This window comes from Mesoplodon bidens (genome assembly GCF_964165515.1).
Source record: "Mesoplodon bidens genome assembly, contig: HAP1_SCAFFOLD_1048, whole genome shotgun sequence".
Taxonomy (NCBI): Eukaryota; Metazoa; Chordata; class Mammalia; order Artiodactyla; family Ziphiidae; genus Mesoplodon; species Mesoplodon bidens.
In genome coordinates, this window is record NW_027671852.1 from 28,831 (window position 1) to 55,971 (window position 27,141).

The 27,141-nt window shown below is 43.7% G+C and overlaps 1 protein-coding gene across 1 annotated transcript; it reads right to left on the reverse strand.

The window, feature by feature from the left end:
* Positions 1-481: 481 nt before the first annotated feature.
* Positions 482-26,854, reverse strand: LOC308610894 (nuclear RNA export factor 3-like; the record flags this gene model as incomplete). Its single annotated transcript, XM_081259887.1, has 25 exons — positions 482-644; positions 1,180-1,252; positions 1,803-1,845; positions 1,941-2,056; positions 2,165-2,223; positions 2,330-2,437; positions 2,581-2,636; positions 2,722-2,790; positions 3,156-3,192; positions 4,070-4,179; positions 4,344-4,451; positions 4,993-5,073; positions 5,198-5,302; positions 5,410-5,493; positions 6,115-6,268; positions 6,488-6,662; positions 8,961-9,046; positions 11,257-11,400; positions 12,566-12,638; positions 13,298-13,340; positions 13,436-13,551; positions 13,660-13,804; positions 14,274-14,405; positions 15,054-15,190; positions 26,731-26,854. The coding sequence occupies 25 exons, from the start codon at positions 26,852-26,854 to the stop codon at positions 482-484; spliced, it is 2,541 nt and encodes an 846-aa protein (XP_081116013.1).
* Positions 26,855-27,141: the final 287 nt, after the last annotated feature.

A 27,141-nucleotide genomic window follows, 5' to 3' on the forward strand; every position in this document is an offset into this window, starting at 1 on the left:
AGGACCAAACTGGAGACACTTGACCACACAACTTCACTGCTAAATCTATGCTACAAGAGCAAGTCTTCAAGTTTACCAACATGTATGTACCAGAATGAGCAGATGCCATTGCATGTAATGCTGAAAAAGAGGTGAAAAGGTAAACGGCTATCAATAGTAGCTTATGGCTTCCAGGAATTCAATTGTTTGATATATTGATCTTAGAAAGAGTAATGTAGCTTCACATATACTGAGAAGAAACTATGCTGGTACTAATAATAAAAGAAGTTTCAAAACAGTATATAAGATAGGAAACCTATATTTTATAGTACATGGAAATGTATTAGTGTGAAATTAGGGACTTTTTCACAAGTAAACATTTGTAAGAAAAAATAGATTTAAAATAATGACCTGAAAATTCCCATTAATCCCTCCTCTACTCGTCCCAGCTCCCTCCTATCCCCATGCAAACTCAGCACTCACTTCTGAGACCACTAGAGGTTCATCTCAGATGGGGTGGTGGATGCCTCCATGATGTCCTGCTGCAGCTGGGAGATGGTATACATGGAGCTGGAGGTGGGTGTAGGCACTGGGATGCAGAACACCGCTGGGTCTCACTGGGGTTGGCATCCCTCACAAACAGCTCGTCATTCACGATGCACAGACTGAAGGAAAAATGGACCCCCAGACAACTGATGGATGGACACCCTCACCCCCAATACTGACTCTGCTCCCAGTGGCACTCTGCAACCAGATTCCTTCCACGTCCCTCCTGTGTCTGTCTCCCAGGTTCCTTGACTGGTACCTCTGCCCCTCCCCACAGAGCCCACCTTTGGAGAGGCTGTCTACCACCTTCACTCGATTTATTGGTTTATCCCCAACCCACGGGCAATTTCGCATTTACCCTTTACCACAGCCCAAGGGCTGGACACTCTGATCCCCATTCTCAGAAGAAGACACTGAGCCACACAGAGGTCATATGACTTGACCAAGGACACAGCGAGTGAGTGTTGGGGAAGGAGTGAATGCATAGGCCGATTCCAGAGCCCATACTCTTCTTAACCACTAGGCTAGACTGCTCCTGGGGTCTCACTGCTGGCTTTCCACAATACCGAGTAAACCTAAGGTCTGTGCCACCACATTCCCACGCTCCTGAGCCCAGGCGAGGATGGGTATTCCCACCCACGACAGGGCTCTCACTTGCAGTAGCTGGCAGGGGTAGCGATGAAGGTCCGCGTGAAGGCACGCACACAGCCCTGAGAACTTCCTTCCACTTCAACAGCAAACAAACAACAGTACCCCTGAGAGCCGCACGTGCTGTACATGCTCACACGGCGGTCCCCAGTCAGGGAGTGACTGGACACTCATGCTAAGAGGGCAGTTGTTTACGGGGGCCAGGGTGTCGCGAATGGGGAGGGCAGCTATAGGAGCAGTCTGCGCCCAGTGACATGGCCGCTGACAACCACTACACAAGTTCACGGGATGCATTCTTCACAGCCGCCCAAGAGGTGGATACTTCTACCCCATTGTGCAAATGAGGAAACTGAGAGGTTCAATAGCGGCCCAAGTTCTCACAGTAAGGATCTGGCATGAGAGGCACCAAACTCCACAGCCTATGTCCCCAACGCCCAGGGTGTGCAGGGCAGACAAACATGGACACAGCTCAGACCTGGGTTGTCTGTGGGAAGCCTGAGGGCTGGAGAACATAGTGGGGGAGGGGAGGGGAGTGGAGGGGGTCAGGGAAGCTAGGTGGTTCTGGGAGTGAGCCTGGCCAGGGGGAGGCAGCAATGAGACATCAGGGGTGGGGGTCTACACACACTTACCTTCCTCGAACACCCCGCTGACGGAGAAGCAGAGCATCGTTTCCTGAAAGGGAAGAGCCCAGGTGCCCAGTCACCACCTCCACCTCCTACCCACCCATGGCTTCCTGGCCCCGCCCGAGGGAGGAAGCAGGCGCTGACCATCTGGAACCAAATGTCCACCACGAAGGAGCTGAAGTCATGCTGAGTCTTGGGCAACCCACAGAGGGTGTGCACAATGACACGTTTTGTGTGCTTCAGCAGCTGAACCCGCAGGTCTGTGAGGGGAGGGCAAGCGAGCGAAGGTCAGGGGCTGCCACGCCCTGGGCCCTATGATTGACCCCTTCACCGCCCTTTCCCACCCAGTCTTCCCATCGCACACTCACGGGGGTCCTTGAGCTTCTTCATATTCCTGCTGTCCTTGAAGTACTCGCACAAGCTGCTTCTAGGAGACAAAGAGCAACAGTGGGTGGTGCGTATTTGCAGGAGCTGGCCTGTGTCTGCTGGGGAGCTACACGGCCTAGGAGCAGAGCCTGTGCTGTGATACTCACGGGGCTGGGTCCTCGGGGTGGAAGGGAATGGTCAGGGAGAAGCAGGCCTCCTCGTGATAAGCCCCTGCGAGAACCTGTCGGTCTCCGTAGTCATGGATCAAGTAGTACCTAAGGGAGGGCAGTGAAGACAGTCTATCTCTGTGGTCTGGACCTCAAATGAGACTTGAAAACTCCCCTGAGCAGACCTGTGCTTAGGTGGCCTCACCTGTCCTAGCCCTCCTCCCCTTGCTCAGCTTCCAAGAGGTACTTACTGCTTCAGGAATTGCAGGACTAGGCTCTTCAGCTCATCAGATCCAAAGTAGCTTCCCTGGAATCAAAACAGTCCTCAGGACCAGGGCTGACACACCCTTCTCATGCTCCACTTAAAACCCGGCTTAGTCCTCCATCCTCACCTTGCAGGTTGGTAAGCGCTTGCAGGCTTCAATACCACACTTAGCCTGTGGGGATGTCTCCTGGCCATCCTGGGGAAGAGAAAAGGATGTCAGCAGTGCAGACCAGGAGGTGGTGTTGGATGATCAGGGAAAAGGATGGGCCCAAGAGACGGTGAGGGTCAGAGGTCAGGGGTGAAAGGGCCCTGGAAATTCCATGGGCAGGACTACAGTTTGGATCATCACCGTGGGTTTCCCAAAGCCTGTGAAGAACATGGCTGAAGAAGATCCAGAGCCTCTGTCAGGTTCCCACAGGGGCTGTACCATCCCCCTCCGCCCAGGACGTTTAAGGGTCAGTTTCAAAACTGTAACTGTGGCAAGACCTAATGGGGTTCAGAGTAGTTTGTGGGTGCTGTCAGTGCCAGTTAGAGGAGTCTGTGAACAAGGAATACACTTACCAAGGTTAGTAACTTGGGGAACAATTCCAGGATGGAGCTGCCAAAATCAAGACAAAACAGAGAAGTCAGCAAAACTGTGGAGGTGACCCTCTTCCTCATGGGAGCAAGTACACCCACACCCCAGTGTCCCAGCCTTCCAGGGCCCTGAACACGTCCCCCATCGACTGACACAGAGGGAGAGCATGCCCTGCCTCCCTCCCCACCTCCCTCCCTCCCATCCTCTCCTTCCCCTGGGTAGCTCCCCGCAGAATGCACGGACTCCCTTCTCCAGTGCCACCATGACCAGCATTTCAAACTCATGCTGCAGGGCTTCCTTCCCCTCCCTTCCTTCCTCCAGGGCCCGGCTGAAGGCTGTGGGGAGAAGAGGGATTGGGGTGTGTGCCCGAGGCTCTGCCACCTCACTTAGGGTCCTGCACTCTGCCAAGACCTGGACCAAGACCTGGACTCCCCCCATGGGTGGCCCAGGATGCTGTGGCAGGGAGGTGAGTGAGGTGGGGCTCAGGGAGGGAGATGGAGGGGGATGAAGACAGAAAGGGAGTGAAGGTACGAGGGGTGAGATGACAGAGACATACGGGCCTAGAGACAAGGGAGAGAGAGAAAACAAAGGGAAGGGAAAGAAGCTCTCCCGTGGTGGGGGTCAGGGAAGAAGAGAGAGGAAATGTGAAATGGCACCCCTTTTGCAGCTCTTCACCTGCCCCAGAATGGCTCAGACACAGCAGGTAAGAATGTAAAATATGCACATGTTGGGCTGGGGGCCCATATGGATTGTGGTTGAAACTCTGTCCACTTTGTGATGCAGAGAGGAGAGCATAGGGTCTATAGTCCACCCTGAGGTCCACATCAGCTGCCCCTTGCAAACGGGCACTTTCGGGAGTAGCTCAGGCTGCCAGCGGGTAACAGAGGATACATCTGACCTTATGTTGGTTGACTTATCAGGGAAGGTGGTGCACAGGGGGTTTCTCTCTGCACACATCCCTTCTGGTTCCAGCCGCTCACCCTTGTCCATCTCCCCTGCAGACTTCACCTGTGATTATGAGGAGGAACCACATGGGCCAGAGAAACAGAGCCAGGATGGCCGTGCACCCATAGTCCCTTCCTTTTCCTACAAATCCATTTCCCTTCCTCTGTCACCATCACATGAGCCTTCCCACCTTCCCTTCAAAGACGGATCTGGGTACCACACCTCACCTCAGTGTTGGACAGGTTCCAGTTCTTGGTGCTGGAAGCATTCGGCATAGTGTTGGACAGGCCGTGCAGCTGGTAGGGTTTCTTATCGCTCAGGTCCAAGGCCAAAAGCTATGATGAGGAAAGAGTTAGAGTGAGGACCCCAGCAGGGGATACCTGAGACCAATCTGCCTCTTCTACCTAATCTCTCCCACCATCACCACCAGCCCCAACATTGGGTCTAAGGTCCTCATCTTGGGCATATTCCCTGGATGGATCTGCAGGGAGGCAGCCATGCCATTTCTAGGGTTTTGCGCCATTCCAGTATCACGGGTCATCAAGTCTCCAGGAAGCCAGGAGGAGGGAATCGGGGGCTGAGAGGCTCCTGGCTGGTACAGCTCCAGCACCAACCCCTCCCCGAGTTACCATTCCTGAGTGTCCTTCCCAGCTAGACTGCTCTGCTCTCACCTGCTCTACAATTGCTGCTGTAGCCATACCAGGGTCGGAGCGGACTCTCTGGATGTCACGAGATTGCTGGGAGGCATCATATCGTTCCTTCACGGGCAGCTGCTGAGTTAGGGATGGGGTTCAGGGGCTCTGAGTCTGAGGTGGTGATCGGGGGCAATAGGTGGGTCTGGCTGTGAGTGCACAGGTTGTGTTGAGTCTGCATTACCTTTATCTGCTCCACCTTTTCTGACCTCATCTCCTTCAGCACAGAGTGGGGTGCATCACAGGGATCAACAAAGATAGGTATCTGTTGAGAACACGAGAGGGGCTGGGTAAGCTCCAGGAAATCTGAGCCCTGGGATCAAGCAAGACCATGCCCCTGCCCTGCCCGCTTACTCCCAGCTAGCCCTGCTCATGCCCTTGACACACACCCTTTCATTAGCCTCATTGTAAATCTTGCCATTGACATTCTTCAGTGCGGAGGCAATGTTGGCATTCTGAACGAAGAACTGGGCCTCCATTTTCTCATAGTGAAACTGTAGGGAGAGTGACAAGAGAAGCATAATATGAGACCAGAGCCATTTCTCATCTGGGCCTGCCATCTACCCCGTTTCCTCTCATCGGCCTCAATGTCCTCTCTTACTTCGACAGGGGTGAAGGGGACACTGCATTGCTTGTGAATCAAATTCAGCAGCCACTTCTCATCATATTTAATACCGAAGGGAACCTAGGAGGCAAAGAAATAATTGGGGAAAGAAAAGTGATACAATGGAATCCAAGGTTAAGATAAGACCCAGTTGTGTCTTGCTTTAGGACCTTTTTTCAGGCTTTAGGTAATTTCTTAAGATAGGACAATATCTGTTATCGCTAACTTTTACACCAGACACGGACTTCCTATATATCCTTTCTTTCCATTTAAATACTTTTCCTGAAATAATCGACTTCATATCTTTCACACGTACTTACTTTTATAAAGTTCTAAGAGATCCTACCTAAGGCAGACCTGGCCTGCCCCTCTGACGAGGATCCCAGAGACTCAACCTCCTCCCACACTCAGCTTGAGCCAAACTGCGTCTTCTGGTGTGGAGTTGCTCCATCTCCTTGGCAGTAGTTTCCTCCTTTGTTTTAGACAGCGTCTCCCATGCTCCCTGCAGTCAGTCTGCTCCCTTTATATTGCTTCTCTGAACCTGCCCTCACATGATCTAGGAAGTTAACTCCTAGTAATAACAAGAGAGATTACCAGCTCCACTGCCACGAGAGAAAAGTCCCAGCATCTCTACATGCGCCCAACATGACTCTCTCTGTCATCTTCTTCTACATGTTAGGTCCATTTAGCCAGCACACTCACTCTGATCTTGAACCAGCTCCCCAAGGTCTCATCCTGCCTGTTTCTCTCCATTCTTCTCTCTGGAGGCTTTTGCTCTGTCTCCTTGTTAACAGGGGTTTCGTCTTGTTCCTGAAAATTGCCTCTCCGATGAGAGGATGGAAGGGCATAGGGAGCACTGTGGGGAAGTGGAGAGAAGAAAGTGGTCCGTATAGTCTTGGGAAGTCCTCTCTACATTTTCCCCAATGATAGCAGAGCTACAATAAAGATTGCTCAACCGTTAACCTGGTCCCATCATTCCTCACTCTTCCAGGTTAAGAGAGAAGAGTGACATATTTAGCTACATGATTTTGTTCCACTAGCTGGTGCACTTCAGCTATTCTGACTGGTCACTTACTATCTTACTCCATTGTCCTTGTGAACATCACTTTCTGCTTGATCTCCATCTTGTTGTTGCTGGGATGAAGGATGAATACCAGGTCTGACTTGTTCAGACCAGCTGTTATACCTCCTTCTGTAAATACGACAGCATCTTGCTCTTCTTTGTAAGGAGTTTACTTGCTTATTGTACCCTGAAATTGAGAATATCACATCAATGGTCTCAGTACCAGAAAAATTCCTGGGTAAATATCACAGCTAATGAAGAAATACCACCAACTTTATAATCTAAATAGGAAATTATCATAGTTAGGAAGAAAAAAAAAGGCTGAGAGACTTCACTGTGGTTCCAATTCTCAGGAAATGATAGGTGGGGAGTGTTCACAGCCAAGAAGAAAGCAAGCACAGACAAAAGGGTCTGGACCCAGGGTTTAGTCTGTGATGTTAGTCCCTGCTCTGCTTGGTTCAGGTTATGTGACCTGGGACAAGTGGCTTTTCACCTCTAACTCTCTCTTGTCTGCTCGGCTCTAGGGGCACAATAAAACCTACCCTGAAATCTAGCCTGGTGTGGTGGTTCAAGGGTCAAAGGTGATCTCCCTGCCTGACGAAATAATTAGAGATATGAAAGATAAGTCCGATGAAAAGATCCAGAATGCAGCCTGGAGAGACATAGCATGGAGAATACCAAAAGCGAGGGGGAGATAATTAAAGGTGATGCAGTGAACATAGCTAACACATGGTTAATGGGAGTCCCGGAAAGAAGGGGAGGGAACAGTGGAGAAGTGGTATTTGAAGAGATCTTTCTCGAGGTTTCCAAAAGTAACAAGATATCAACTCAGTGTAACAGTATTATTTTAACAGGAGAAAAAGTAAGCTTTAAAGAGAAACATTCTTTAAAAAAAGGCATTCATTTCTTCATCCTGTAACAAAAACTCGGAAAATTTGTGACCAGAAGACTCAAAGTAAAAGAAATATTATAGACTCTTTCTTGGGCAGAAGAAATATCTTCCCAGGTGGAGGCACATAGATACAGGAAAGAAAGACTAATGACATTTGTGAATATGTAGGCAAATTTAAATGAGTGTTGATTATATAACACAGTGATAGTAATTTCTTCTGTGGATTTAAATATATAGACAATGAAAATGCATGACAATAAATTTGGAGGGAGTATATGGAATCAAAGTGTCTCAAGGTCCCCTAATTGTCTGAGGAGTTCTAAAGAACTAATTAATTAACATTAGACTGAAAGGGCAAAAATGTACATTGTAATCTGAAGGGTAAACACTACAAGAATGGCAAAAGAATGTTTATCTAGCCACATGAGGTAACAATTTAATAGTTATAAAATGTTAATCATTTCAAAGGAAAGGAAAGGAAAAAGAACTTAGAAGAGACAAAAATAAATATACAGTAAGATAGTATGTATAAACCAAATTACATCTACTTTTACATTAAAAATTTCAGATTATTATTCCAAATAGAAAGACAGCTATTATCAGACTGGACAAGAAACCCTCCATCAAATGCTCCTGAAAAGAGACACATGCAAATTTTAATCATCTAGGAAATTTTAAAATAAAAAAATAATGGCAAAATGTATACCTTTTCCACAGTAACCTACAGAGAGCTGGTATAACCCTATTAGTAAAAGTAAAGGTACAGTTTAAAGAAAAAAGAATCACTAGAGAAAGAAGGAGATTTCTTTTTGATAACAGGTTCAATGCAATAAGGAGATATTAATATAAAATTCTAAATTTGTATGCATGTCCTAAAATAGAGCCAAAATATGCAAAGCAAAATCTAACAGAAATAGAGCATGGACAAATTCACAGTCACAGTGGGAAATTTTTACACAGCTCACTGAGTGATGCACAATATGGCAGGCAAAAACTCAGCTAGAGGGAGAAGGTTTCAAAATGTTACTTAAGTTAACAAATGTATTTAATTGACATAGAACAATGCGCATAAGAACTACTCATCGAACATTCCAGGATAGATCATATGCTGGGCAACAAAGCAAGCCTCAGTAAGCTTCTATGGACTAATACAATTTACCCTGACTAGTTAATGTAATACTCAGTGGTAATGGTGGGTTTTCCGTCCCTCCCCCACCTCATATAAATCCAATGAATATTAGTTTACACAATCCCACGCCCCACCTAGATGACCCTCCCTACTCTCCAAACCCTAGACCTGAGAAGATCACATGACTTTTGCCTTTTCCTTAGCCAGGGGAAATAATTCACCTCAGCCATGGCCATTTCCATAAGAGGGGAGGTTTTCCACATGGAATCAGGATGGGTGTGTCAGAGCCCACTTGGCCCATTTCCTCAAGAGAGTGGGAAATAGTGAGCCTGAGCCCTCTGCCTGCCTTCTCTAAACGGGGGTCAGCTTGCTGGGGGTCCTGTGGGTTGGGGTTAGGGAGGGAACCCAGAACCCCTCCTGCCCTGTGGGGATCTGAGGACAAGGTCTCATGCTGACCAACTCACCCATGGGGTGGCCTGAAGGCAGTGATCTGTCACCACCCTCCTCACAGGCTGCTCGTGAAGAGAATCTGTGGGTCTGGAGCTGGAGGCTTGGAGAATATCAGGAAGGACTGCCGAAGAAGGAGAGTGCAAGCCCCAAACCACTTTGTCAGAGCCACACAAACAAGATGGAGTCCTAACAGGAAGTCCCTTCCCCAAGGGCATAGAGGAGGACAGCCCTGGGGGCCAGAGGAGACTTAACTTCCTGTAATTACTGCCCCCTGAGTTTGCTACCAGCCTAACACCCAGGGAACTCTTTCCAACTGTACCACCCTTGCAGAGGAGGGCATCTGGGATCAGGAGGCTTAGGGGACCTTGATACTTCTGGTTACAAACACAGGGAGCTCTGTATGCCAGACTCTGGTTCAGCTACACTACATTGTGTTCCTTCGTACGGCAAACCCAGAGAACTCTGTGTTCTAGCTGTACGCCAGGCTCTGTACTTGCTACATTGCCTCTATTCTTTCATGAATTCCTCACAAGGGGCTCTGATATCAGAATCACCAACTTTCCAAGGTTGCTGAGGCTTACTGAGGTGCTGGAGCTTGTCTAGGGTCATTCAGATGCTACCTGGGGAAACAGAGACTGAAATTGAGCTCCACGGAATGGAAGATGACTCCTCCAAGCATAGATTTACCAAGTTATTGCTGTAGTGTGGCAGATTGTCTTAAGTTAGTTTGTACAAAGTAACAGAATTTTCTGAAAATAGTCAAATGGCTGGAATTAACCTCAGCCCACCTCAGAGAGATAATGCCAAAAAACAAAACAAAAAAAAATCCAAAAACCAAACAACAAAGAACAGACCTGAAAACTATAAACGAAATAAGATATATGGAAGTAAGATTATTGTCAGTGTTTTTTTTTTTTTACATCTTTATTGGAGCACAATTGCTTTACAATGGTGTGCCAGCCTCTGCCCTACAAGAAAGTGAACCAGCCACATATACACACGTTCCCATATCTCCTCCCTCTTGCGTTTCCCTCCGTCCCACCCTCCCTATCCCACACCTCTAGGCGGTCACAAAGCACGGAGCTGATCTCCCTGTGCTATGCAGCTGCTTCCCACTTTCTATCTCTTTTACGTTTGGTAGTGTATATATGTCCATGCCACTCTCTCACTTTGTCACAGCTTACCCTTCCCCACCTCATATCTTCAAGTCCATTCTCTAGTAGGTCTGTGTCTTTATTCCCATCTTACCACTAGGTCCTTTGTTACCTTTTTATGTTCCCTTAGGTTCCATATATATGTGTTAGCGTACGGTATTTGTTTTTCTCTTTCTGACTTACTTCACACTGTATGACAGACTCTAGGTCCATCCACCTCGAAAGAAGAGAAACGGTTGCAGTTACTGTGCTGTGGCGTAGAGTTGAATATCCCTACCCACCAACCATCACGATGGAAAATTCAACAGCCCTAGTTTGAATATAATAGGTCGAAAAGAGTCTCATCCTGTGAGGATTACCATGTCACGGAAATAGGAAATTATATTCACAATTAAAATTTGTTCCGGGCAAAGGATGGAGGCGAGTGAGAAGATAGGGATTCTGTACAGGGTGTTTATTCATGAGCTGTGTCGTTTGTCATGATATGACTCTCCAGTACAATTTGGAAGCCCCTTCCACATGAAAACCATTGAAAATAAAATTGTGGTTCATAGATTTTCATAGTACTAGTCGAGAATGAACGTTTTCCTGAGCTGCTTCTTTGTATCCACTCAAACATTTTTCCATTCAAAACATAATTCTAGAGTGTGACGTCAGGGAATTGGCAGAATAGGAGCCTCCAAATAAACATTTTGCCTAATCAGCCATGGGCCAGTGTGTTTTTGTGGGAGCCTCAGTATCCAGTGATGAAGCCCCAACACCCTGATCCATTAAAAAGAAATCCAAGAACAGACACGTTGAAGAGTGTAGGAAGAACAGCTTCACCCTACCAATATCAAACTTCCCCCAAGGCTACACATATCAATGCCTAGATAGATGCACTAGGCCTGCAATTCCTCCCATGGGGGAAAGTGAGAGTGTGGTGAGCACCTGAATACCCAGTGGTGCTAGCCGCTGCCCAGGAATGCCACTTCTTTCTTGCCCAAACCCAGAACCCAGAGGCGATGAACATGGCTGAATAGTCTTGGAATAGAAAGGAGAAGGGGAAAGGGCAATGGCTCACAGCAAACAGGGCACCAAGCTCAACAAAGGGCTGCAGTTCTTCTAACTGTCTCACAGACTGTACCCTACAAACCTCATAGGACCCATCACCTACAGAAGCCTCAATTTGCGCACGAGCACATCCAGCACTCCATGTTCCTGTCCCCCTGAGAACCGGCATTCCATGGACACCCCTGCAGAAGGTGCACTCATGCCTCCACAGATCACGCACATGTGCATAAAGAGGACAGGCACCACTCTGCTGGATGGTGAGAACAGACATACCTTAAACACTTCAGGGTACCGAAATGGGGAAAATAAACAGGAGGCTGTCAGCATGTGTCCTGGCTTTGTGCAATTGAGAAAAGGCGTGTATCATCCAAACACATCCTTCACAAGTTGGAACAAGAAGGGCAGAGCAGGTGAATCCACAGAAGAGGCCTCAGAGACCCCCCAGTATCCCTAGCTTGGCTGAGTGGTGCGGGTGTTTCTCTCCTGAAAAAAGTCAGTAAAGACTGATGGAGGAGATTGCTTCCTTAAATGTGAAGACACCAACACGAGATTTTCAGGGGCAGGAAAAATCTAGGAAGTCCAACTCCCCACCAATGAAACAAGATAATTTCCCAGTAACTGACCCCATAGAAATGGAGGTCCATGATTTGCCTGACAAGGAATTCAACATGATTGTTTTAAATATGCCCAGCCAGCTGCAAGACATCTCAATGAAATCAGAAAAGCAATACCTGTACAGAATGAAAAAGTCAACAAGGAGCTAGAAATCATAAAAAGGAGCCAAAGAGAAATGATGGAGCTGAAGAATACAATGGATGAATTTAGAAATATAATAGAGAGCTATAACAACAGACTTCACCAAGCAGTAGAAAGAATTTATGAACTGAAAAAGAAGTAATTTGAAGTTATATAACCAGAGGAGGAAAAAAAAGAATAAAAAAGAGTGGGGAAAATCTATGGGATTTTTAAAACACCATTAAATGGACTCATATATGGATGATGGGAGACCCTGGAGGAGTAGGAGGGCAGAGAGAGAGAGAGAGAAAGAGTTAGAGAGAGAGAGAGAGAGAGAGAGAGAGAGAGAGGCGGTGGGTGGGGATTTTATTTATAGAAATAGACACACAGACTAAGGAGTGGATGGTCAGATCCCCATTCTCGGAAGAAGACACTGAGTCACAGAGAGGTCATGTGAGTTGACCAAGGTCACACAGCGAGTGATTGTTGTGTCAAGGAGAGAATCCATAGGCCGATTCCAGAGCCCATGCTCTTCTTAACCACTAGGCTAGACTGCTCCTGGGATCTCCCTGCTGGCTTTCCACAATACTGAGCAAACCTAAGGTCTACGCCACCTCATTCCCACACCCCTGAGCCCAAGCTGTGATAGGCATTCCCACCCACGACAGGGCTCTCACCTGCAGTAGCTGGCAGGGGTAGCGATGAAGGTCCGGGTGAAGGCACGCACACAGCTCTGAGAACTTCCTTCCACTTCAACAGCAAAAAAACCACAGTACCCCTTAGAGCCGCACGTGCTGTACATGCTCACATGGTGGTCCTCAGTCAGGCTGTGACTGGACCCTCATGCTGAGAGGGCAGTTGTTCATGGGGGCCAAGGTGTCAGGAATGGGGAGGGCAAATATAGGAGCAGTCTGCACCCAGTGACAGGGTCCCAGACAATCACTATACAAGTTCACGGGATGCAATGCAGTCTTCACAGCCACACAAGAGGTGGATACTACTACCCCATTATCAAATAAAGAAACTGGGAGGTTAAGTAATGGCCCAAACTCTCAGAGCAAGGATCTGGGATGAGAGCCACCAGACTCCACAGCCCGTGTCCCCAATGCCCAGTGTGTGCAGGGCAGACAGGTGTAGACACAGCTCAAACCTGAGGTGTCTGTGGGAAGCCTGAGGGCAGCAGAACACAGTGGGGAAGGGGAGGGGAGGAGAGGCGAGGGGAGGGGAGGGGAGGGGAGGTGGGGAGCGGAGGCGGGGACAGGAGGGAAGGGAAGAAAAGGGAAATGATGCATAAGGAAGGGAAGGGAAAGGAAGTGAAGGGGTCCAGGAAGCTGGGAGGTTCTGGCAGTGAGACTGTCCAGGGGGAGGGAGCAGTGGGGCATCTGGGGAGGGGGTGTACACACACTCACCTTCCTTGAACATCCCGTTGACACAGAAGCAGAGTGTCGTTTCCTGAAAGGGAAGAGCCCAGGCGCCCAGTCACCACCTGCACCTCCTACCCACCTGCGGCTTCCTGGGTCCACTCGAGGGAGGAAGCAGGCGCTCACCATCTGGAACCACGTGTCCACCACGAAGGAGCTGAAGTCATGCTGGGTCTTGGGCAACCCACAGAGGGTGTGCATAATGACACGTTTTGTGTGCTTCAGCAGCTGAACCCGCAGGTCTATGTGGGGAGGGCAAGCGAGCGAAGGTCAGGGGCTGCCACGCCCTGGGCCCGATGATTGATCCCTTCACCGCCCTTTCCCACCCAGTCTTCCCATCACACACTCACAGGGGTCCTTGAGCTTCTTCATATTCCTGCTGTCCTTGAAGTACTCCCACAAGGTCATAATGAGGGCTCCTCTCACCAGAATTACCTGGGAAAGAACTCCAACCTTTCTTTCTTCCTTGAGGCGGTCTACCACCATCACTGTATTCTGAAAAGAGGAACAAAAATACAAGTTTGCAGACACATCTGTGGTCCACTTACCACGTACCATGTCTTAGGCTAACAGCATGGTAGGGCAGGCAAAGTGCCAACCTGGCCTAAGGGACCAATCCCACAAACCTCAGAAAGGACACTCTTCTGCCTGTCCAGAGAGGACAGCTTTATCCGACAGATGGCACTATCAGGGGAAGAATCGAGGAGGAGCAGGATGAGGAAGAGGAGGACAAGGAGGAGAAAGAGGGAGGAGAAGGAGGAGGGAGGAGAGGACAACTGCGGTGAAACTTTTAAAACAGTGGAGCAGGACTGATAAAGAACCGAGCTGTATGCGTCCATGGGTTAGACTGGACAGCAGTCATATATATACCAGGAAGGCACCCGAATCTTGCCTTCTCTCAGGACTTTCCAGCAACCACACCAATACCTCTCTCGTGCTTCCCAAATCCAATGAGTCACCAAACCAATTCCACTAACAACCAGCAAGCTGGCTGGACTTCTTTTGCCAGTGCACTAGGAGCTTTAATGTCAGGGGGCACTGATGTAACAACCTCCTGAACAGTCTCCCTCCCTCCAGCCTTGCCCTGAACAATAGGCTGTTTGAAAGAGCCAGAGTGAGCTCTTTATTGGGCCAGCCTGAAATGCCTTTCAGCTCAGAAGGCAACTCTTCCTCACTTCTGCTCCTCTATAACAAGGGTGTGAATGATAACCTGGAATGATGTGTCAACCACCATTTCCAAGTGTTTAGGGATTCTACTTCTTGCTTTCTATTACTGGTTTCTAATTTGATTCCATCGTGCCCAGGGAACACACTCTGCGAGATTTCAATTCTTTTTTAATGTTTATTTTATGTATTTATTTATTTATTTTTGCGGTACACGGGCCTCTCACTGTGGTGGCCTCTCCCGTTGCGGAGCACAGGCTCCAGACGCGCAGGCTCCTCGGCCATGGCTCACGGGCCCAGCCGCTCCACGGCATGTGGGATCTTCCCGGACCGGGGCACGAACCCGTGTCCCATGCATCAGCAGGCGGACTCTCAACCACTGGGCCACCAGGGAAGCCCGCCACTCGTTTTTAAGTTCACACCCTCTGTTGTGTAGCCTATCAAGTTCGACGTCAGTTCTCTAGGTTTGAGAGCCGGCCTGGCAGAAACCCTGACCAGGCGGTGCCCAGGCCACAAGGAAAGACACTGGGCCAAGGAGATGCAGGAGGGTGGGGCTGGCGCCTGAGAAGGACCCTCTCACGCATAAGGATCTCTCCCCTCGGTTCCTCTGGGTGGGGTCGCGAATCTGGCCCCGCCTCCCAGTACAGTGTAGATTGAGCGATAGGGGGTCACGTGATCTGAGCTGCACCAATCCAAGTCCTTTTCCGGCGAGCTTAACTTTGAGAGGGAGCGGTTAAGACGCCCAAGCCGGCAGCCCTGAGGCTTGTCTGCTTCCAGCTCTGGAGAGGCAGGAACCTTCTCCTACTGCTGGGGTCTTGGACAGCTCAAGTTTTTTCCAACTCTTGTTCCAATCAGGTAAATTACAACAGCATTCTTTCTATAAATTACGCCTCTATTGACCTAAATTAAATTACCCAGGATCAAGGTTTGGGGGTTAATAAGAAAGGCAGTCGAACGGATTGCTGGGTCCACTGTCCTGTCCACGCGCCGTGCGTTCCTCTTTCCTCAGCTGTGATTCGCTTCAGGTGTGTGGCTAATCATTTCGCACTCTCTCTTTGAAATCCCTCAATCAGCCTCCCGCTTGTTAAAAAAAAAATTGTGTTTCTCCTTTGCACCTCAGTTTTGTTTGCGGTTTGTTTTGATACCTCAGACTTTAAATTGTAAGTATTGAAATGTTTGTCTCCTTCTCCCCCCTCCCCCACCTCTATCTCTCTCTGGTCTCTCCTTATCTATATATATATATGGTATTTCATTGCTTTTATACTTCAAATGGTTATCTTCTGAAGAGCAGATAAATACTCATCTACATCTTGGAGATGACTGCACTTTCATTTATTTTAATGGGCTCTCTAAAGCAGTTTGAAATAGTTTTGTGCTGGATGATGTGGCACGAGCATTTATCCATCCTCCCAACCGTATTTCAATTAGTTAAACGATTATTAAACAGTGTCGTTTATACCATAACCATTCCTTTAACCACTGAACTTTTTAAAAAATTCTTTATTTTGAAATAATTTTAGGCTCACAGAAACTTTGCGAACAGTATAGAAAGCCTTCACCCAGCTTTCCCTAATGTTAACATCTTATATAGCCATAGAAAAATTATCAAAATTAGGAAATTAACATTGATGCAGTACTATTAACTAATTTACATACTTTATTTGAATTTCACCATTTGTCCCAGTAATCTCATTTTTTATTCCAGCATCCCATTCTGGATACCACATTGCATTTGGCCATCACTTCTTAGTCTCCTCCAGGCTGACAGTTCCTTAAGCTTTCTGGGTGTTTCCCAGTCTTGACGCTTTTGAAGATACTGGTCAGGTATTTTATAGAATGTCTGTCAGCTTGGGTTTCTCTGATGTATTCTTGTGATTTGATTGAAATTACAAATTTTTGGCAACAATACCGGTTTTATTCTCCTCCCCTTCATCCCATTGATGATGGAGGAATTTCCACCCTAGTGTTATGGGGGTGGCTGAACACACGACACCTGACACTGGACAGATACTACCCACAGCAGCTTATTAGTAACATTTACTCACAGCCTGGGGAGGAGGACACTACTGGCCAGGTAGAGCCCCACAGGAGTCATTCTCTGGAAGAGAGTGAACAAGCAGGGGCTGTGGGGGACAGTCTGTAGTAGCAAGAGGACGAGGTGACCCTTGGTTCACATGGGAGGATGTGATTGGCTTGTTTGAATACTTCTGTGAGCTGGTAGGGAACTGAAACCTGATAGTCAGGGGCGAGCAGGCACTGTGGCTAGTTCCCCTGATAAGGCTGGTTCTTTGGCTAGGGGACCTTCTTCCTGGGAGCACAAAAGGGGAATGGGAACTTGTGGTGAGTCCATTTGAGACCCTCTGGGTTTTCCCCCAAATGTCAAGGCATACATGTCACTGTGCCTTAATTTTAGGTCTTATACCACGGCGCTGCAAAAGCGATTCTGTTCCCTTCTCCAAGCATCATGTGTGGGGGTACATGATGTCCATATGTTGTGTTAATGATGCTATTCATTTGCAACACTTGATTAAGGTGGGGACAACTGTGTGGCTCCATTGTAATGGTACTGTTTTCCTATTTGTAAGTAATAAATATCGTGTAGGAAATACTTTCAGACTATGAAAATATCCTATTTCTTCTCAGACTGTTATTCACGACTTTTAAAATCCATCTGTTGATCTTGCCTACAACAATTATGACTTAATGGTGACTTTCTATTTCCTTATTCCTACTACATTGGTTCATTGGAATTCTGAAGAGCTGTCTTTTCTCCCCCATTTATTTATTTATAAACTTTCAAGTTGTTTATAAAAATTGTTTTATTTCAAATTATTGAATCAAATAACTAATCAAATTATTTATGTCAGTATTGAATCATGAATAACTATGTTACATTGTGACTTATAATCAAATTATATCATTATTTAGTTTCTTGAATTGTTCCAGCTTTGGTGACTGCAAGCTTCTTTTGGTGGGGTCTGTGTTCTTTCAGCAAGACCTGATCCTTTTTTGTGTACTTCCTTGCTGACACTGTAAGGTATTCCTGTTCATCTTGTGTTTTTGTCCCCACCACGGCCCTGAAATAAAAACAAAAAACACTTCTGCAAAGAGCCAAGCTTCCTTTCCTTGGAAAATGACATTTAGAAACCAATATCTCAGTGTGTGTTCATTGCTATTGTGGTTTCATTGCTGCTAAGTCCTCCCTCTCCATCCATAAATGAAGGAAATATATTGTATGTATATATTCCGGTTTACAGATACTTCTCAGTTTCTCTACCTATATGTATAGATATTGAAAGCCAGGAGCTCATACTGATACTTCTTATGTTAATCCATTGTAGCCTTGTTTGTAACTTCTTTGTGTGACCTGGCTCTCCTTATCTTCAATATTTACTTACTTGTTCATTCCTGATATATACATGAAGTACTTGCAGAAATGCTACCCAATACACCTGTTAGAAACAGATTTGATAACTTGTGTTTGTGTACAGTTCTTTATGCCTTAGGCCTCAGAGGATGCAATCAAAGAAGTACTATTTCCCCACATTGCTTAGCTTAGCTATTTTCTTTCTCACCTCTTCAGCTGTGGTTAAGACATTCACTTGTCATATAGTTAGGTTAATTTTGTGGTGTTTGTATTTGAGCTTGCCTCCTCCCCACATCTTAGTTGATTTTGATTTTTTAATTAATTCTGGGGTATGTGAAATATTACTGTGATTCAAAGAGTCAGGGCTGCACAGAAACATCTATTAGACAAGTGTCACTCTTTCGTCATGCCTTCTAACCCCTTCCCGTTCCCCACTTATTTCCCACACTCCCCCTGTAGATAACCAATCTCTTTAGTTTCTGGTTTAATCTTTCCTGTGTTTACTCTGCACAAATGAACTGATCCATATATGTTTTCTTATATTCCCTTGTTTATTAAATGAAGGACGGCACCTTAAAATGCTCCTTTGCACTTTTCCTTTTTCAGTTAGCAGCATTCCATAAAAAAACTCTTTATGCCATAGAGGGCTTCATTGCTTTTTTGTTTTTGTTTCTGTTTCTGTGTTTTTTACAGCTGCATTGGACTCCGCTGACATATGTAGGGGCATTTAACTTGTTTTCAACACTCTGCAATGACAAACAATGCTGCAGTGAATAACCTTAGGCATAAGTACTTTTGTGTTGGTGGAAATGGATCTTCAAGTTTTATTCCCAGCAGTAGTATTGTTGGGCCAAAAGTGAAGTGCATGTGTATTTCTGTTAGGTATTTCCAAATTTCTCTCCAGAAGGGTTGTACTGGTTTTCATTCCCACTAGCTACTGTGACTGTTTCCCCACAGACTCACTAACAGAACATGTTGCCCTACTTTTGTGACCTTTGTTGATGTGGTAGGTGAGAAATGATATCTCGGCATTGTCTTAGTATGCATTTGTCTAATTATGAGAAAGTTTGACTCTATATTTTGAGGACTGTTTTATATATTTTTTGTGAATTATCTGCTCATATCTTTTCCCATTTTTCTGTAGAAATATTAGCCTTTTGTCCTTCCGTACTTCAGAGTTCTGTATATACTTGGACTATTATTCATTTGTCCGGGAGGCTTGCTGCAAATACTTTATCTCAATTTGTCAATTGCCTTTTGATTTAGTTATGATGTGTTTGCTGTACATTAAAAAAATCCTTTGTAGTCACACAGATCATTGTTTTCTTTCATTGCCTCTGGAAATTTGAGTCACAGTTAGAAAGTCTTTCCCTATGCTGAGGTTAAAGCAAGGTCCTGCCATATTTTCTTAAAGATTTTGTTATGGTTTCATTTGTTTAGATTCCTAACCCGTTTACAGTTTATTTTTGTGTATAGTGTGTGATATGGATCTACACTGATTCTTTTCCCAAATGTCTCAGTTGTTCCAGCATCATTTATTGAACGTCCATCTTTGCCTCAGTGATTTTAAATGCCCTTTCATCATATACTGAAATTTCCATATATTATGGTTGTTTTTCTGGGTCTCCTATTCTGTTTCACTGGACTATTTGTCTATTCATGTACCAGTACCACAGTGTTATAATTACCGAGGTTTTATAGCGTGCTTTAATGCCTGGTATCATTACTCCCCACTTATAGGTTTTCTTTTTCACTTATATCCTGGCTATTCTTGCATGATTTAAAAAAATATTAATTTTACTATCCATTGATCTACAACATAAAAACGTTCGCTGATATTTTTGAGATTATATTAAATTTATACATTAGTTTAGGGAGAACCGACATCTTTTTAATGTTGAGTTATTCTATCCAAGAACATTGACCAATGTCTTTGTGCTTATTTAAATTTCCTTCTATGTCGTTCAGGAGTGTCTAAAATTTTTCCTTGCATAGATGCTCTCATTAAATTTATTTCTATGCATTTAAGGTTTGTTTTTGCTATTGTATATGGAATTTTCTCTACTAAAGTGTCCTCTAGCTGTGTGTGTGTGAGTGTACACAAAGACCATTGACTTTTGTATGTAACTTTATATCCTACTACCTTGCTGATCTCTCTTATTGTTTTGCTTAATCTGTCGTTGTTTCTATAGGGCTTTTCAGGTGTACAGTAATATCATCTGCACACAGAGGTGGCTTTACTGCTTGTTATTCATTCTCATAAATCTAATTGATTTCTCTAGTCAACTGACTAATGCTTGTAGTTGAAGACTGAACAGGAATGATATAATGGGCATACTTTTCTTGTTCCTGACCTTATTGGAAAACCTCTGGTAGTCCCCCACTAAATAAAATACTTGCATGAGGAATTAATTATATATCTTTTATCATGTTAAGAATGCATCCCTCTTTCCCATTTCTTGAGGTTTTTCTTTTCTTAACACTGAATGGGTGTTGAAGTTTCCCAAAGATTTGTTTGGCATCTGTGGTTTTAATCATATGATATTTGTCCTTAATTATATTACTATGGTGAATGATATCAATGGAATTCCTAATATAGAACCAGCCCTGTATTAATGGAATAAATTGCACTTCATCACAGTATATTAGTTTCTAAATGTACTGTTGGATGTTTGCTAATATTCTATTTAGTATTTTGGTATCTACGTTTTACCTGTTAGCATCCTACTGGCTTCATAAAAGAAGTTAGGGAAGTTTCCTTCCTTTCTAATGTTCTTACATAACTCATAGAGCTTTGGTACTTTTTGATCTTTGATGGTTTACTAGAATTCACCTGTAAAACCATCTGAGCAAGGTGCTTCTTGGGGGTATTGCTGTAATAACTTTATTTCTTCTTTGAAAATTGCCTAATTTAAGCTTTCTAACACAAGAATCAGAACTTTGGTAATCTGTATTTATCTAGGAAGTTACCTATTTCATATAGATTTTCACGTTTATTTGCATAGATGTTGGCAAAGTAATCTCTTTTTTTTTGTTTCGATGATTATTTCTCCTTTGTCATTTATTATTTTGTCTATGTGTGATCTCTCCCTTTCTTCCTTCATCAAGCCAGCTAGGGGCTTGTTCATTTTGAAAAACAAGATTTCGTTTTTCTATTTTGTATCTCATTCATTTCTGCTTTTATATTTTGCTTTCTTTAGTTGTTCTTTTTTTCCTACTTGGTTTTTTTTCATTTTTTGAGGCCATACTTTAATTAATTTATCTTCATTCTTCCATTTTTACTCATAAAAGTGCATCCTGTGTGAATTTGCCTCAGATCACCGCGCTAAATGTATCCCATAGATGCCGATATGTAGTTTTTCATAGTCATTCCTTTAAAAAATTTCTTTACAACTTCAGTTTGCATTTCCTCTTATGTTCAACAGTTTTTAAGAGAAGCCTTAAAAATTTTGTTCAGGTGGAAAGGGCTTTCTGTTTTCAATTTTTGTTACTAACTTTTATTGCTTTGGGGTTAGAGAGGATTGTTTGTACTTTTTCTACTTTATAGAAACCAAATTATCTAATCTCTGTGAGATAATTATGATCCATTTTGACAAATATATATTCCCTATATAACATTATTGATTAGCTTTCTCTTTTTTTTTATATGACTTGATCAGCCTTAGACTGAGTTTGGTGTATTAAATCTCCTACTGTTACTGTTTCCTGTTATTATTTTATCTACGTCTCCTTTCATTTTTGGTTTATAAAGGTGTTTGTTTGTTATTGGTGCATAAATATTCCTAAGGGTTATATCTTCTTTGTGAGTTTTGGCTTTTGTCATTGAGACATGTTTTTGGTCACGTTTAATGCTTTCTTAAAATCATTCTGAACCACCTGTTTTCTTAACACTTTACTCTCTGGCCTATGCATTTTTTCCTCCCGTATCATTTAACACTCACCTACTGCATTATGATAAAATGTTTATTCTATTTCCTTCTACTTCTCTCCCTTCTCTCATTTTTAGTTGCACAGTTTCTGTGTTCTTTTTTCACAGCATAAACCTTTTGTACATTAGTCTTCTCCTCTTTCCTCCACCTTGATTTTACTATTGTATGTAAAATACTCTCCATTAGGTAATTTGGTGAAGTTTTCCTTCTCATCGCAGTGGGACCACAATCCCAGTTCCTGTTTTAAATTACTTGACAAACATTCTGTAAAGAGAAGTATAGGAAGTATTGTAAGTTCCTGGGTCACAGTGTCACTGTCTCTCTACTCAACTTTGCTACTGTAGTGCAAAAGCATTCATAAACAATACATAAATGATTGATCATGGCTTTGTTCCAATAGAGCTTTATTTACAAAATCAAGCAGTGGGCTGGATTTGGATCATTGGGCCAGTTTGCAGACCCCTGCTCTAGTAGATTCCTTAGGAAGGGCTGAGGGGTGCAGAATTTCCTAAGTTTCTGCAAATTGAAAAGCTTTTTCTATAGGCTGTGATATTTAAGGGACACCCCAGTTGGTTAAAAAATCTTTGCTTCAGCCTTTCTTTTTAGTCAGTCACTGTCTTTTCATTTTTTAAAATATTCTGTTTAAGGTGGGTTTCCTATCCTCCAATGCTTGCTTGAGTGTAATTAATTTTGTTTGGAGTGTTGACTTCCAGTCTTTTTCTCCTTCATGGTTGTTTAATATATATGCACTTTTGTTTCCTCATCCCTCTTTTTTTTTTTTTTTACAAAGTTTGGTATGGAATTCCCTTCATTCTGTTCATCTGTATGATATTGTTTTTTTTCAACAAGATTCCTAGTTTAATAATGTGATTTTTTGTTAGTATGGCAAAGACCAGATCCTTTTTATTTTGTTTGTTTGTTTTGGTGATGAAGGGAGAAGTCCTGAGTGCTCTGATTTTGCGGTTCTCTTATGTCTTGCAAGATCCTTAATTTTCCCCTTTTGTTTCTTTTCTCCATCATTACCCAAGTGCCGATGGGTGCTTCTCCCTAACTGTTTGCCTTTATTCTTCCCTAAGAGTTATATCTTTCAAAGACTGCACTTTAAATCATCCCTGTCCCTTCATAAGCTCTGATTGTGGAGTACGTTCCCTGTAGTCCGGGCTTTCATATTCTAGGACACCTTTTTGGTATTTTTAGATTTATTCTGGGCTTAGGCATTCTAGATGAGCTTTCATCCCTTTTCCATCTTCTTTCCTCTCTCTTGGCAGCTTTTCTTGGTCTGTCTTTTGTTTTCCACAAAGCCTAGTAATGGGAGTGTGACAAATCTTATGCCAGGATTCAAGATTTTTCTTTTTTACTTACAATTCTTTTGAATTTTTGGCCTTCTCCATTTTCAAGTAATGATGAGGGTGTGGCTTTTGTGTAAATATAGATTTCCCTTCTTATTGGTTTGTATCCTTTTGGGAGAAAATGATTTTTTAACATCTTTATTAGAGTATAATTGCTTTACAATGGTGTGTCAGCTTCTGCCTTATAACAAAGTGAATCAGTTATACGTACACATATGTCCCCATATCTCTTCCCTCTTGCATCTCCCTCGCTCCCACCCTCCCTATCCCACCCCTCTATTTGGTCACAAAGCAACGAGCTGATCTCCCTGTGCTCTGCGGCTGCTTCCCACTAGCGATCTATTTTACGTTTGGTAGTGCATATAAGTCCTTCACACTCTCTCACTTTGTCCCAGCTTACCCTTCCCCCTCCCTGTATCCTCAAATGCCAGTGGTAGTTTGATAGGGATTACATTGAATCTGTAGATTGCTTTGGGTAGTAGAGCCATTTTCACAGTGTTGATTCCTCCAATCCAAGAACATGGTATATCTCTCCATCTATTTCTATCATCTTTAATTTCTTTCATCAGTGTCTTGTAATTTTCTGCACACAGGTCTTTTGTCTCCTTAGGTAGGTTTATTCCTAGATATTTTATTCTTTTTGTGGTAATGGTAAATGGGAGTGTTTCCTTAATTTCTCTTTCAGATTTTTCATCATTAATGTATAAGAATGCAAGGGGTTTCTGTGCACTCATTTTGTATCCTGCTACTTAACCAAATTCCTTGATTAGCTCTAGTACTTTTCTGGTAGCATCTTTAGGATCCTCTATGTATAGTATCATGTCATCTGCCAACAGTGACAGATTTACTTCTTTTCCAATTTGGATTCCTATTATTTCTTTTTCTTCTCTGATTGCTGTGGCTAAAAATTCCAAAACTATGTTGAATAATAGTCGCGTGAGTGGGCAACCTTGTCAATTTGCTGATCTTAGTGGAAATGGTTTCATTTTTTCACCATTGAGGACGATGTTGGCTGTGGATTTGTCAGATATGGCCTTTATTATGTTGAGGAAGTTTCCCTATGTGCCTGCTTTCTGGAGGGTTTTTATCATAAATGGGTGTTGAATTTTGTCAAAAGCTTTCTCTGCATGTACTGAGAGGATCATATGGGTTTTCTCCTTCAGTTTTTTAATATGGTGTATCACGTTGATTGATTTGCATATATTGAAGAATCCTTGCATTCCTGGGATAAACCCCACTTGGTCATAATGTATGATCATTTTAATGTGCTGTTGGATTCTGTTTGCTAGGATTTTGTTGAGGATTTTTGCATCTATGTTCCTCAGTGATATTGGCCTGTAGTTTTCTTTCTTTGTGACATCTTAGTCTGGTTTTGGTATCAGAGTGATGGTGGCCTCGTAGAATGAGTGTGGGAGTGTTCCTCCCGCTGCTATATTTTCGCAGAGTTTGAGAAGGATAGGTGTTAGCTCTTCTCTAAATGTTTGATAGAATTCACCTGTGAAGCCATCTGGTCCTGGGTTTCTGTTTGTTGGAAGATTTTTAATCACCATTTCAATGTCAGTGCTTGTGATTGGTCTGTTCATATTTTCTATTTCTTCCTGGTTCAGTCTGGGAAGGTTGTGCATTTCTATGAATTTGTTCATTTCCTCCAGGTTGTCCATTTAATTGGCATAGAGTCGCTTGTAGTAATATCTGATGATCCTTTGTATTTCTGCAGTGTCAGTTGTTACTTCTCCTTTTTCATTTCTAATTCTATTGATTTGAGTCTTCTCCCTTTTTTTCTTGATGAGTCTGGCTAACGTTTTATCAATTTTGTTTATCTTCTCAAAGAACCAGGTTTTAGTTTTATTGATCTTTGCTATCGTTTCCTTCATTTCTTTTTCATTTATTTCTGATCTGATCTTTATGATTCATTTCCTTCTGCTAAGTGTGTGGGGTATTTTGTTCTTCTTTCTCTAATTGCTTTATGTGTAAGGTTAGGTTGTTTATTTGAGATCTTCCTTGTTTCTTGAGGTAGGATTGTATTGCTCTAAGCTTCCCTCCTAGAACTTCTTTTGCTGCATCCCATAGGTTTTTGGTCATCGTCTTTTCATTGTCATTTGTTTCTAGCTATTTTTTGATTTCCTCTTTGATTTGTTCAGTGACCTCTTGGTTATTTAGTAATGTATTGTTTAGCCTCCATGTGTTTGTATTTCGTACAGATGTTTTCCTGTAATTGATATCTAGTCTCATAGTGTTGTGTTCGGAAAAGATACTTGATACGATTTTAATTTTCTTAAACTTACCAAGGCTTGATTTGTGACCCAAGATATGATCTATCCTGGAGAATGTTCCATGAGCACTTGAGAAGAATGTGTATTCTGTTGTTTTTGGATGGGATGTCCTGTAAATATCAATTAAGTCCATCTTGTTTAATGTATCATTTAAAGCTTGTGTTTCCTTATTTATTTTCATTTTGAGTGATCTCTCCATTGGTGAAAATGGGGTGTTAAAGTCCTCTACTATGATTGGGTTACTGTTAATTTCCCCTTTAATGGCTGTTAGTATTTGCCTTATGTAGTGAGGTGCTCCTATGTTGGGTGCGTTAATATTTACAATTGTTATATCTTCTTCTTGGATTGATCCCTTGATCATTATGTACTGTCCTTCTTTGTCTCCTGTAATAGTCTTTGTTTTAAAGTCTATTTTGTCTGATATGAGAATTGCTACTCCAGTTTTCTTTTGATTTCCATTTGCATGGAATATCATTTTCCATCCCCTCACTTTCAGTCTGTATGTGTCCCCATGTCTGAAGTGGGTCTCTTGTAGACAGCATATATACGGGTCTTGTTTTTGTATCCATTCAGCCAACCTATGTCTTGGTTGGCACATTTAATCCATTTACATTTAAGGTAATTATCGATATGTATGTTCCTGTTACCATTTTGTTAATTGTTTTGGGTTTTTTTTTTATTTTAGGTCTTTTACTTCTCTTGTGTTTCTTGCCTAGAGATCTTCCTTTAGCATTTGTTGTAAAGACGGTTTGGTGCTGCTGAATTCTCTTAGCTTTTGCTTGTCTGTAAAGCTTTTAATTTCTCCTTCAAATCTGAATGAGATCCTTGTTGATTAGAGTAATCTTGGTTGTAGGTTTTTCTCTTTCATCACTTTAAATATGTCCTGCCACTCCCTTCTGGCTTGCAGAGTTTCTGCTGGAAGATAGCTGTTTACCTTATGGGGATTCCCTTATGTGTTACTTGTCGTTTTTCCCTTGCTGCTTTTAATATTTGTTCTTTGTATTTAATTTTTTATAGTTTGATTAATATGTGTCTTGGCATGTTTCTCCTTGGTTTTATGCTGTATGGGATTCTATGTGCTTCCTGGAATGGATTAACTATTTCCTCGCTCCCTTCTCTGGAGCTCCTTTAAGCAGAGCTCCTAAACCCCTCTCCTTGTGCACCACGAAACAAAGAGTCAAGGAAAAGTGTATTGTCTCTTCAGCAGCTCCAGACTTTTTCCCTGAGTCCCTCTCAGCTAGCCATGGCGCACAAGACCCCTTCAGGCTGTGTTCATGCAGCCACCCCCAGTCCTCTCCCTGGGATCTGAACTCCGAAGCCTGAGCCTTAGCTCCCAGACCCGCCCGCTCCGGCGGGTGAGCAGGCAAGCCTCTCAAGCTGGTGAGTGCTGGTCTGCACCAACCCCCTGAGCGGGAAACTCTCCACTTTTTCCTCTGCACCCCTGTTGCTGCGCTCTCCTCCATGGAGCCGAAACTCCCACCCTCGCCACCAGCAGTCTCTGCCCACAAAGGGGCTTCCTAGTGTGTGGAAACCTTTCCTCCTTCACAGCTCCCTCCCACTGGTGCAGGTTCTGTCTCTATTCTTTTGTCTCTGTTTTTTCTTTTTTTTTACCCTACCCAGGCCCTTGGGGAGTTTCTTGCCTTTTGGGAGGTCTGAGGACTTCTGCTAGTGTTCAGTAAGTGTTCTGTAGGAGTTGTTCTACATGTACACGTATTTCTGATGTATTTGTGGGGAGGAAGGTGATCTCCAC